This window comes from Rhinopithecus bieti, unplaced genomic scaffold (assembly GCF_001698545.2).
Source record: "Rhinopithecus bieti isolate Rb0 unplaced genomic scaffold, ASM169854v2 scaffold_81617, whole genome shotgun sequence".
NCBI classification, from domain to species: domain Eukaryota; kingdom Metazoa; phylum Chordata; class Mammalia; order Primates; family Cercopithecidae; genus Rhinopithecus; species Rhinopithecus bieti.
This window is the reverse complement of record NW_016841754.1, coordinates 1,203,509-1,216,667: the sequence shown is the minus strand read 5'-3', so window position 1 is coordinate 1,216,667 and position 13,159 is coordinate 1,203,509. Positions and strand designations below refer to the sequence as shown.

The following is a 13,159-nucleotide window of genomic DNA, read 5'->3' as shown; positions in this document are numbered from 1 at the left end:
CACCCACCACCATGCCCAGCTAATTTTGTATTTTAGTAGAGATGGGGTTTCACCATGTTGGCCAGGCTGGTCTTGAACTCCTGATCTCAGGTGATCCACCTGCCTTGGCCTCCCAAAGTGCTGTGATTACAGGTGTGAGCCATCGTGCCTGGCTAAAACTAGGAAAATTTGATGAAAAACAGAATATTTACACAGGGTCAGAAAATCTCCCTGCCAGATTACTTATCAATTACAAAGGATAAAATGGTTACTTAACAGTATAGCAACCTGGCAATATCACTTTAGCCAAGTGTTTAAGTTATTAGTAATAGAACAAATTGATATCCTGTGCCTCCTGATATGAGGTACTGAGGAGGACACAATGTGTGATCTCCTGCTGAAAAGACAATCTGAGTCTATCACAAGGACCCACCAGAAAACCCAAATGGAAAGAGATTCTACAAAATAACTGACCTATGTTCTTTATGAATGTCAAAAACTTGGAAGGCAAAGAAACAGTGAGGAACTAGTCCAGAGTAAAGGAGACTAAAGACATAGCAAGTAATGCAACCTGTGGTCTTGGATTAAATCCTGAGCCAGAGAAAATATTTTCTTTTCTTATAAAGGATATTAGTGATAAAATTGAATAAATTCTGTAGACTAGCAGACTAGTGAAAATTAATTTTGTGATTTTAATCATCACAATGTGATTACTGAGAATGTTCTTATTTTTGGGAAATACAGGCAGAATAGGCATCATGAAACAATTTAATTTCTCATAGAGATATATAGATATAGATATAGATCTGAGAGAAAGAAAGGGAGAAAAAGACAAAAAGAAAGCAAATGTGGTTAGATGTTAACATTTGGGGAATCTGGGTGTATGCACACACACACACACACACACATATGTGAATTACATGTACTATTTTTTCAACTTTTCTGAGTGCCTGAAATTATTTCAATATAAAATATTTTTGGTCTGATTGATTCCTTAAACTTGTCCATTTCCCTTTGAGGTGTGCAGCATGAGATGTGTGTGTATGGCACTTTTGTTTTTCCTGCACATGTTTGCATGGTGCATATAACCCAGAGAAGTCAATTAAGACCCTCAGCACCAAAACAAAGGCAAGGCTTAATTTCCACGTACGTGTATCCCAGTTCTGCACTACCCTTTTGGATTTAGTAACACCAGAGATTCTCTTAAAAAATTTTTTTTATTTCCATATATTTGTGGGGGCACAAGTGCAACTGCATTGTGGTAAAGTCAGGGCCTTCAGTGCATCCATCACTGGAGCAACACACATTGTACCCACCAAGCAAACAGCAGAGTTTCTCTACCTCCTAACCACTGATATTGTGTACTGGATGATTCTTTGTTGTGGAGGCTGCCCTGTGCATTGTGGGGTGCTTAGCAGCATCCCTGGCTTCTACCCACTAGATGCCAGTAGCATGCCACTCCCCAGTTGTAAAAACCAAAAATATTTCTAGATGTTGCTAAATGTTCCTGTGGGGCAAAATTGGTTCTGCTTGAGAGTCACTAAGTTAGACTATTTCTTCAATGGCATGCACCACTTTCACCCCATGGAATGCAGAGAAAATGCTGTTATTATTTACACTAGGATATGCGCATCAGTCTATTCAGAAGGAGACAGCAGGCTGAAGGACCCCAGCTGGCCCAGGTTTTGTGTGGCGGCCCTGAGGCCTGAGAGCTCCATATTTCAACATTCCCCAAACTAGAGCACACTGCTGGGAAGTACTGTTCTGGAACATGTATATTGATAAACTTCATGATCTCTCGTTTCACGGAGAGAAAAGAAACTTGGATTCCAAGAAGGGGGAGATATTTTGTACAAATTTGTTGTTTTCTCAGTTTGTTGGATTCTGACTGTCATCATAAAAAAACAAAAGAATAAGTAAATGCTTAAACATTCATAATGAAGCTGACAGGTCAACATTTACTCTACATTCTGGAAATCAACATTATAAAAAGTCTGTAAGGGGTTAGTTAGGAAAAGAGGAACTACAGTTTATCAATGCTTATTCTAAGCTGATTATGGGCTTATATATTATATAAAACTTCTGATATATATGATATATGTAAAGTGTATAGCATATTACATATAGTATATATATTCAGATCCTCCTAAGACCTACAGTATATACATATTTAGATCCTCCTAATAACAGATGGTTATTATATATCTATTTAAATCTTCTTACCAATTACAGATTTCAGGGCACATACTTCAATACTCTGTAATGTTCAGGGTTAGGCTTTCAGCTAAGCAGTGTTGAGTAATCTTTCCCTTCTTTGCATATAATTACTCCACCCTGCTATCTTTTATTTATTTTTTTCAATGAATATTTATTGAGTACCTATTATGTGCTAGACACTGGTATCAGAGCTGGTGAAGAAAATAAGTTGAAGAGGGAATATATACTTATTTACAGTGACAGAATTATCCATTTATCTTGATTCAGCTAAACTAAAAGCATTATAATCATTTGTCAGGAAATACACTCTTTATAACACATCCATTGTGCCTGTTAAGGTACTCAGAATCTTTCCCCCTCATACACTCTACCCCAACAAAAAACATCTGGGTGCTTCATGCACTCAAGTTTCAAAGAAAAAAAGTTTGAGAAAAGCATTTTCTCATTACATTTTGGTTAAATAATAAATAAGCTTTGGGTGACAAAAACTGACACTGACCCATTTTTACACGATTCAGTGTGGGATAGTTGCTAATTCAAATAAAGCGATCCAATATAAAATATTATGTGGTGATTTATGAGGCAATGCTTTGCGGTTCTACTCATTTATTAACCAAGCACTATTGAGCAAATACTAGGTAGCAGGCACTATAATCTATTTTATTTCCAGAGTGCTACTCACATCACTCCTATTTTGGCATTTGTTTTGCCAGAACTATGTCCATGGCATCAGGAATGCTGGTGAACTTGTTTCTGTCTGGAGGCTGACGATATTTTTTCTCACTGATGATTTCCGAAGCCCGCTTGTTCTTTTCTGCCTCTAAAGAACCCAAGGGACTCCATCCTATGCCTCTCAGCCACTCTAGGTCAGATTTATATAGATTCTGTGAAAAGACAGAGCAAGCCATCAAAATCCCATTCTCACCTGGATCCTTGATTCAAGTGATTCTATGCATTACAAACAGATGCATTTTAGATTTTCAATAACAATTCCTAGTTTCGCTTCTCTTTGACTAAATAGCTACTCATATAAAATATGAATTAATATATAAACTATTGCATTTAATAGAAACTGACCTCACTTTGCAGTTCATAAACTTTCTTAGCTTGCACAACATCATTCTGATCAGGCAGACATGTCCATTGATGTAAGTAGTTCTTGTAGTCCACGTCACTAACCAACTCCTGACACTTCTTGGCCAGTACCACTCCCAACATGTCCACTGGGCTGGAGAACTTAGTTTTCCACTTCTCAAAATCCTTCTTATATTCTCTTTCACTCTGCATTTTGGCTACATTCATGGACAACACAAGTTTTGGGTCATCTTGCAGACTCCGGAATCCAACATGGTGGCCAAGTTGCTTTCGGTAGCCTTGTTTGTATTTAAACTGAAATCAGAGAAAACACAGCTCTTTTAGTACACAAACAAAGGCCAAGTTAAGCTCAACTTGCTTTTTTTTCTTTTTTTTCTTTTTTGAGACACGGATCTCACTACGTTTCCCAGGCTGGTCTTGAACTCCCAGGCCTACTCTTCTAGCTTCAGCCTCCCTAGTAGCTGGGATTACAGGCACATGCCCCCTCACTCAGCTTCAATTTGCCTTGTTTTCATGTTTGTTTTCCAAAACCGAAATGAGAGAAGGGCTGTCTATGCTAACTTAGTATGGAATGTTTACTTACTTACACTAAGCCTTGTTTACATGGAAGCTTCTGAAGAAATCTAATGTAGTTGAGTATCAATAGAGGTTATAAGAAATTAATTCTAACTAGATGCAGAAATATATGTTTGGTTGTGCTAGCTATTGTGTATTCTGACTTTGGGGTTGTATTTAATACAGTTCTTATGACATTCTTATGGAAATGATAATCCTTATGAGCTAAATGACAGAAAAATCAGGAAGATACATGACTAAGTAAATATACCTAATAGTGGAGACTAATTTATTAAATAGCAGGATTTTTTTGTGGCTTGCCATGTGGTTATGTCATATAACCTTGTCCTTGTCCTGTTTGGGATCCATATCTTGCATGTGCAGATGGCTAAAAATAACTAAATATGTTAGATTAGGAAGAAAATTCCACAAGAGCTCCACGTACTGCCAAATGGATCAAAATGATTACATAAATTTAAGACAGTAAAAGTAAAATTTGGTATTTAGATTCAATTGAGAAAAATTACATGAGTACTAGATGACAGTAACAACAGTGATAACAATAATGAGTATAATAACAGCATTTACTTGACGTTAGGTGCTGAACACATCTTATACCTTACATGATACCCAGCTTCATTATTACATATATAAAATATTCAGGAGTTTAAGTGGACTGTAAGTTCAACATAAGCAATCTGACAAAATTGCTTTTTAAAAAGCAGTGCCATAGATTCTGTATGGGACACAAATAAGCTCTCTGAACTGACCTCCTGTATCAAGAAAACAACACTAAATTTTGAGGGATTCTATTCTGACAGGAGTTTTGAAAAAACAGCATAAATTACAAATAGAATGATCAGAAGATTGAAGAATGTATAAAACTGAAACCAAAGGAGGGCAAATATGAAAAAGTCTGAAGAGCTATCAAGTGGAAGTGGAAATAGGCTACTTGTGGTTTGTAGAACAGAGATCTAGAGCTTATCAGTAAATTATTTAGGTAAAAATAAAAAGCTATATAATGGCAACTGGAAATGATCTAACAAAGAAATGACGTGCCCTGAAGGACTCCAAAATTCCTTTAAAGAATTTTTTTATTTTTGAGACACCGTCTTGCTCCATTGCCCAAGCTGGAGTGCAATGGTGTGATCATGGCTCACTAAAGCCTCAACCTTCCGAGCTCAAGTGATTCTCCCATCTCAGCCTCCCAAGTAGCTGGGATTCCAGGCACGCACCACCATGCCCGGCTAATTTTTTATTTTTTGTAAGGAAAGAGTCTCACTATGTTGCCCAGGCTGGTCTTGAACTCCTGGCTTCAAATGATCTTCTTGCCTTGGCCTCCCAAAGTGCTGAGATTACGGGAGGGAACCACTGCACCCAGCCTCCAAAATTCTTATATTTTTAAGTATCTACAGACTTTTGGAGATGGAGAGAAGGTAGGATGCTGAGTGGGAGATTAGATTAAATGTTCTTTATCTTCCAACTCTAAATTCTATGATTCTAATTCATTAAATTAAATACTTATAAAAATTGTTTTAATTTTCTGAAATTTTATAAATACAAGGACATTTGAAATTGAGGAAAATACATCTCTATAATAGTGGGAAAGTTCACTAATAGTTCATTTGAGAGTAAGATTTCAAAAGGTTCGAATTAATGGGTTCACACAAAAAGAAATGAGGTACTATCAAATGTTGAGTTGTTACGAAATTATTGATGTTATTTCTTCAATTCCTAAACTATCTTTAGCACATAGCATTAAATGAAAATGAGTTTACACATCATTATTGCTTTAGGCTTATCATCTCGCTGATTTATTTTAATAAGGGAATGACCTGCAAGCTGGAGAGTGGGTAATAACGTATCATCATATTAGTTTTCCCACATTTCTGGAGTGCCAGAAATTAAGTGAATTAAATAAAATCTTCCCTTATGTTCTTAGAATTTATTGTCAGATTCCATTTTTAGGCACTCTTTTCCTCCACTTTGTACTTCAACCTGCATATTAACCAAATCCCTGTTTTCTTTTAAAGATTTTAATTAAGAGGTCCTGCTTCCCTATGAAATCCTGGTAATTTATTCACTATAACCAAGACCTTCTGAACTTTTGTGGTTAAGTTTTGGGATTCACAAAATGATATGCTGGCAATACGCAGAATATCTAAGTAAAATACTTGTAAAAAATTAACCAATAGAGACAATACCTAGTTTTTCACCAGATTTGCTACCGTTTCTAATCATAACTAGAATCTACCTTTGGGAGAGTGAGTCTATGAACTTTAGACCAGATTTTCAGCAGAAAGAAGAATTAAGTAAACCCTTATTTCTAAATTTCTGGACCTTCTTGGATTTTTTATGTCCCAAGGTAATTTATTACAATTATATCAATTATATTATACAAGTGCAAAATGGGTTAAACTGAAATAACTGACAGCCTATTTTAAAATATGTGCATATAAAATCTATCAGCATCAGTTTGTTGAGGTTGATTTATTATCTGGCACTTTGAATTTATCTAAAATAGACAAGTAGAAAACAGGAAAATTATATTTTCAGGAAAGTAGGGAAAACTTGCAATCTTGGGTCCTTTGTAACATCCCCAAGTAGAGTACCTTACTCTAATGGATCTTAGAGGTCTTCTGGCCCGACCTCTATTCAGGAAGCCCCTTTTGACATACGAACAGTGAAAAAGAAGAGTGAAACTCTGGATAAATGAAGAGGGTAGAAGAAAATGAAGGAAGCATTATATTTCGAAAGGTAAAGCCTATCTATAAAAATAGTTACTGACATCAAGTTACCTGATTCAGATAAAAATATATCCTTCTAGAACTCAAACTAGTACTCACATCACTAGCAATGTCTCTTGAAGCTTTAGCTAGCTGTACAGAAATCGCATCAACTGGGAGATCATAGCCTTTCTTCAAAGCTTCTTCCCATCCAAGTTTATAGAGTTTCTGAAAATTAAAGATATTCTTCAGCATTATCCTGTTTATATAAAGAATCTCAGCAGATTATTAGGGAAAAGTTTACCTACAGCGTGAATATCAGATCGAACATCATCTACCCTATATTTAAAGATACGGATAAAAATAAAACAAGTTGTTTAAAGGAGTAGAAAAAGCACTGACTCAGCATCATATGACCTGACTTTCATCTTTTTTGGCTGTGAGAATCCTGGTGGTATATTTTATCACAGCCTCTGCTGTTCAGAAACAATATGGTCATATCAGGTACTTTTCTCACTGCTGTTAAATACTGCCTTGGCTTACTATTTTGAAGATAGATATTAAGATAATTGCTAATAAAAAGAAAAACAGGTCACAACATTTTAATTAGCTAAGGGATAAAAGCAATAAATGATGAAATGCTTTTTATAAATTGCAATAATTTAGTTGCAATCTTTCTGAGTTGACTTTACTGATTGAATGGATGTATATGTGTTAGAACTGGGTAATAACAAAAATAGCTCATAGTTATCCAGTACTTTCCATGGGCCAGGCACTGTGTTGAGGATCTTACACAGAATTTCCCATTTAGTCCTCATGGCAATCCAATGTCATAGGTACGTTTATGGTCCCAACTTTAGGGATGAGGAAAGTGAGATTTAGACAGGTAATTGAGTTACCCAGTATCATACATCTCAAAAATGGCAAAGCCAAAACTCATATCAAATCTGTTTGATGCAATTTTTACCTTATTTATGTGTTTATTTATTAGAGACAGGGTCTCCCAATGTTGTCCAAACTGGATTCAAACTTCTGGGCTCAAGGGATCCTCCTGCCTCACCTTCCTGAGTAGCTAGGACTACAGGTGCATGTCATCACACCTGGTTGTTTGATGCAATTTTTTTTTTCAACAATTATCTATTGATTTCCTGCTTGGTATCAAACACAATGAACACAGAGATAAACAGACACAGAACCTGCTCCATGAAGTATACAGTTGTGGCTGAAGCCTTTGCTCTTAACCACTCTATTTTGCAACATCCTGGGCTAATCAGTGTGTCATTTCCAAACTTTCATTGCTTCAACATTTATATCAGTATTTACTATTACATTATTTTATAAGTTCATAAGTTTCAATACAAAACCCTTACAAGTAATTTTTATGTAACTTTACCTGACTATACAGTGTTTGATTCTGCTTGGCTTGTAAAATATCTGGTGTATCAGGCATCACGTGAACATTGGTCTTATCTTTATTCCAATCAGCGGTGTATAAATACTAGGAAGTGGGAAAAAAAGACATGAAATTAGAATAACTGGGACAAGCAGGAAAGAAAAATATGTATTTATATATTAGTACTTGAATGCATTCAATTTGACGTAGTAAAGTAATAACTAAGTAGCATATAATTCAGAAAAGACTCTAAAACAAACTCAGATTTTAAAAAATAATCTTATTTTTCTGTTTTCTACAATGGAAGTATTGAATAATATTATTATAATTAAATATAATTTAATTATAATATTAAAATAATATCATAATTAAATAAATATAATTAAAATTAAATATTTCTAACCCCAAGTAGAAGGTCAAGAGAAGAAAAAAAATAAGAGGTGGGCAGAAGAAGAAGATGGTGTAGGGGAATGATCTGGAACGGTTTGCCACTGCCTAGGAATGATGAACCTGAATTAGATTTCTCCAAACAAGAACCAGAGCCTGCTAGCCTTTCCTCATGTGGGAGCTGTGTGGACGGCCACTGTTCTGTGTACCTTGTTCATGGTATGCGCATTCTGCTTGGCAAGCACCATGTCCATGGAATCAGTCAGCTTCTTAAACTGGAAGTTGCTCGGGTGCTGGCGGTATTTCTGATCACTGGCATATTCAGTTGCTTTCTTGGCCTTCTCCACTTCCAGAGAACCTGCTGGACTCCAGCCAAGCCCTTTGTACCATTCATTGTAATCTTGCTTATATTCATTCTATAAAGAAGACAAGCAAATTCTACTTTATCTTATCCATTTAGACACAAAAGCATGGCATGTAAACAGACTGTGATCTCCCTTCCCATGCTAGGATTCCAACCATCACCCAAGTAGAAGAAAGCCTTACATCACTCTGTATGCGATTCATATTCCTGGTCAGTTCAATGTTCATTGCATCTGGAAGGAGGATGTACTTGTGAATCAGGTGCTTGTAGTTAGTGTTGGTGATGTTGGCTTGGGCATCCTTGGCAGCCGTGACACTGAGCATGTCGGCAGGGGTGTGGTAGCTGGTCTTTGTGTTCTCATAGTTTTTCTTGTACTCCCGATCAGATTGCATCTTAGCCACTTGCATGGAATGGACTAATTTGGGATCATCCTCGAGACTGCGGAAACCAACCATTTTCCCCTTTGCTTTTTCATAATCGTGCTTGTATTTATACTGTGAAGAAAATACGAGTTTTATACAGAGCGATTCCTTTGACTAAAATCAGTCTAGTGTCAATATGCTATATTTTGTGTAATTATAAAATATAATTAAAATTATATTTGTATAGAGTTCTATAGTTCACGAATGCATTTTTCATATTTATTGATGTAACTGAATACAACTCTCCCTTGTGAGGTAGATAGCAAAGTTCTTATTACTGCCCTCATTTTGTAGATGAATAAGCTGAGACCCAGATTGCTGAGCAACTTGTTGAGGCCACTGAGGATTAGAACCCAGATCTTGTGATGATGCATTACACTGACTTATGCATGTACTTTGCTGTTAGTGCTAAAGAGGCCTTTAGTGGGTAAAAAGAACACAGAAAATGAAGGAAAAAAAAAAGCAAAAAAAAAAAAAAAAAAAATTTTTTTTTTTACCTCCCTGAAAATTATCCTGGCAAGTCTTTTATTAAGAGAAAAGGTTCAATTATGAGACACAGAGTGTAATTTTAGAATAGCTTTATATTCGTGGAGCTCCTTTTCCTTTAAGACTCTCTAAACTGCTATAATGGGGGAAGAAATTGTCCTATTTATCATCTCAACTTTCTTCTATAGAGGGGAGATCTTGATCCATAGAGAGCTTCTTTTTCTGCCTATCTCCTTGTGGGATTGCATGTGCAAGTTGGGGGTAGAAGCTAATAGAACCAAATTACTCCAGCGTAATAGAAGGGAGAAGAATTTGGAGTTCTCGGGATAATAAGAGAGAGTGGGATGGGCTGGATAGGTAGGGAATATGAAGAATAGAGATGAAGAGGAAAGAAAGTAAAACTGATGGGTGACCAAGGAAAGAGTGTTTTGAAATGTGCTCCTCCCAGGACCTCCAAGTCATTAAATGCTCCCTGTGAGTGGATTTCTTGTGGAAACAACCAAATGAAAGAACTGAGTTTCATATAGGTGGCATGTTATGACAGTGATGTGTTGGTACACCTGCTTTTTGCCGCACAGTGCGGGAAAAGCCTCGCTTTGTAGTGTTTGCCAATTTCTGTGGTGTAAATACACTCATCATAGCTGATATGAAGCCACCGATGGTTTAACAACTGGTTTGCAACAGTCCCTGATTATTTACTCATCAACCGTCATGAGCCCAGATGATCAGCACTCTTGCATCCATGAGACATCCTGAGAGAAAAATCATCTCTGAAGAAGCAGGAGGCAAGAACAATATGAGACTTTCACCAAGAAAGCTTAGTGAAGGGCTTTGAATTTCTACAAGCCATAGCCTAGTGACAGATTCAAAGTAAGTGTATCTAGATCTCATGAGTCAGGGAGCTGATATCTATGAGGGTCACCATGTGGTTAGCTTGGTGTTTTTTCAGAAATATCAGAGAACACACAAAAGCAAGGTTAAGAAGCATTCACAGAGAGTGAGACCCACTGTTTTTCATATTGTGTCCACTCCGTGTTTCCAGAACTCAACCTTATTATTTCGGTTCCCTAGAAACCCCCAGCCAGGTGACTGCTTTCCTTCGGACTTACATCACTTGCAATATCTCTGGAAGCCTTAGCAGCTTTGATAGGAATTGCATCCGTTCTGAGATCATAGCCTTTCTTTTTAGACTCTTCCAAGGAAAGTTTGTAGAGTTTCTGTAAACAGAGGCAAAGGGAAGAGTTTTCTTCTAAATATGAAAGCCTGGATTTATTTTAGAAGAGTAAACTACCACTGTGGCATCTTTTTTTTTGTTTTTGAGCAGAATGCTTCATTGGTGCTTTAGTGGCTGAATGTTCTTACAAGTAACATAACTGTGTTTGAAAAACAATCTATAACAAACTTAAACATGTTTTCAAGAAACTACCAGAAAAAACTAAAAGTTACTGGTCTCTATCAGGTTGTAAATATACTTAAAAAATGTGAAAGTCCTGGAGATTCTTATTGATGCAAATAAGAGTTAAAGGAAGACTACAAAACACCCCTATTCTTACATCAAAAGAAAAGTCACTGTTTTATAATCAGCACTTTTATTTGTATAATAATGTGGAATCTACAATTAAAGAAAAACTCAGCTATTCCAAATCTCTGTGGAATTCAAACAAAGAAACAAACAAAAAAATAGGCAGGATTAGAAGATTTCCTAGCTACTATGATTAGACGCAAAAGGAAATGAAATAAAACATCGATACATTTTCTAACAAGTGTTGCACATTCCTTGTTGTGGGGTTTGCCCCAAATTCTTCAAAATGTTCTTCTTCCCTTTCCATTTAACCCCTTTTTCAGAACCATCTCAAAGGTTTGATGGAAGGGCTCTCTAAGAACGAAATTCCAGAACTCTCATTTCCTTTTCTCTTCTCCTGGCCCCGAGCCTGTTTCTTTCTACCAAATCTCTCAATTTAATAAGGAGTGCCCCCCTAGAACAAAATCCAATCACCCTTCAAATTCTTACTGCTTGGCCCAACCCCATCGACAGGCCTACTCCAACTCCGCAAAGCAAAATTAGAAAGAGAAAGAGCCTCATGTGTGGATTTCCACCATTATTTTTAAAACATTCACTCCCATAACTGAGAGAGATATTAATTAATTTGTTCTTACTGGTTGAAATCTGCTGGAGAGAAAGATGACAACAGGAGGAACTATACTTACATCACTCATATTAATTGCATTTGCCTTTGCCAAAATAATCTGGGGGATATCAGGCATGATGTGGACTTTGGTTTTATCAGCCTCCCATGCTTGTTTGTAGAGATGCTAGGAAAAAAACAGTGTAAATTAGTGTTTAAAATCTTAAAAGAAGCTTACTTAGTACATACATATCATTGTACACATATATATCGATATTTCATGTGGTTTTATTAACTAGGTTTAATTTATTCATTATTTTTGAGACGGAGTCTCATGCTGTCACCCAGGCTGGAGTGCAGTAGTGCAATTATGGCTTACTGCATCCTCCACCTTCCAGGCTCAAACAATCCATCCTCCCACCTCAGCCTCCTGAGTAGCTGGGACTACAGGCATGTACTACCATGCCTGGTTAATTTTTGTATTTTTCATAGAGATGGGTTTTTGCCATGTTGCCCAGGCTGGTTTCAAACTCCTGAGCTCAAGCAATCCACCTGCCTTCACCTCCCAAAGTGCTATTATTACAGGCATGAGCCACTGCACCTGGCCCAAAAAAATTTTAATGGAAAAGTTGCTTATTCAAGCAATACAGTAGGGAGGATATAAGATGGAAAGTAAAAATGCTTTATCCCCTTACCTTACAGCACAGAGGTAGCATTTGCCTCCTAAAATTTTCTATGTACATTAAAACACACATATAGTCCTTTTAAAATATACATGAAGTCATGTTCTACATCTTGATTTTTAACTTAATAATAGAGACATCTTGAACAACTTCTTAAAATAATTTATTTCATTCATTTGTAGAGCTACATAGTATTTCATTAGGAGGTATAATCTAATTAAGTTAACCAGTTCTCTGTTGATGAATATTTAACTTATGGCCTCTAGCCTTTTTCTACTACAAGCAATGTCATGATCCTTGTGGTGGACATGGAGATGTGCCACCAATATACCCATTCAAGGAAGGACCTGATTCCCCAACTTTTGACAGTCTCTAGTCATCAGCTATCTCACTCAAGAGCGTGTGCTTCCCAGATAACCACACTCAACAGCTCATTGAAGTGGGTGTACAAAGATCTAGCCATTTCAGCTCAATGCAAGTCTCTACTACAGAGACACTTGAGAGCCCTCTGTGGGACTGGGCAAGCCTTTGTCATGCCAGCATCACTGTTCAACTTCTCCTCCCGCCTAGTCCTTCCTCCCAAGGACTAGGATCCCTAAAAAATACTCTGTACTCGAATTTTCATCTCAGCATCTCCTTTCAGAAACCCTAAACTGCAAACATATTCTTGTGTGTATGTATGTATGTATATCTTTGCACACATGTATAAGGATTTCTACAGGGTAA

General features: G+C 36.7%; 1 protein-coding gene across 1 annotated transcript in view; it reads right to left on the bottom strand.

Moving 5' to 3' along the window:
- The window catches only part of NEB (nebulin), a 236,581-nt gene that overhangs the window by 148,238 nt on the left and 75,184 nt on the right, over nt 1–13,159 (bottom strand). The window contains 9 exon segments of the mRNA XM_017866068.1: nt 2,879–2,900; nt 2,902–3,080; nt 3,274–3,585; nt 6,693–6,800; nt 7,966–8,070; nt 8,562–8,768; nt 8,899–9,210; nt 10,734–10,841; nt 11,833–11,937. Coding sequence (XP_017721557.1) covers nt 2,879–2,900; nt 2,902–3,080; nt 3,274–3,585; nt 6,693–6,800; nt 7,966–8,070; nt 8,562–8,768; nt 8,899–9,210; nt 10,734–10,841; nt 11,833–11,937 — 1,458 coding nt within the window.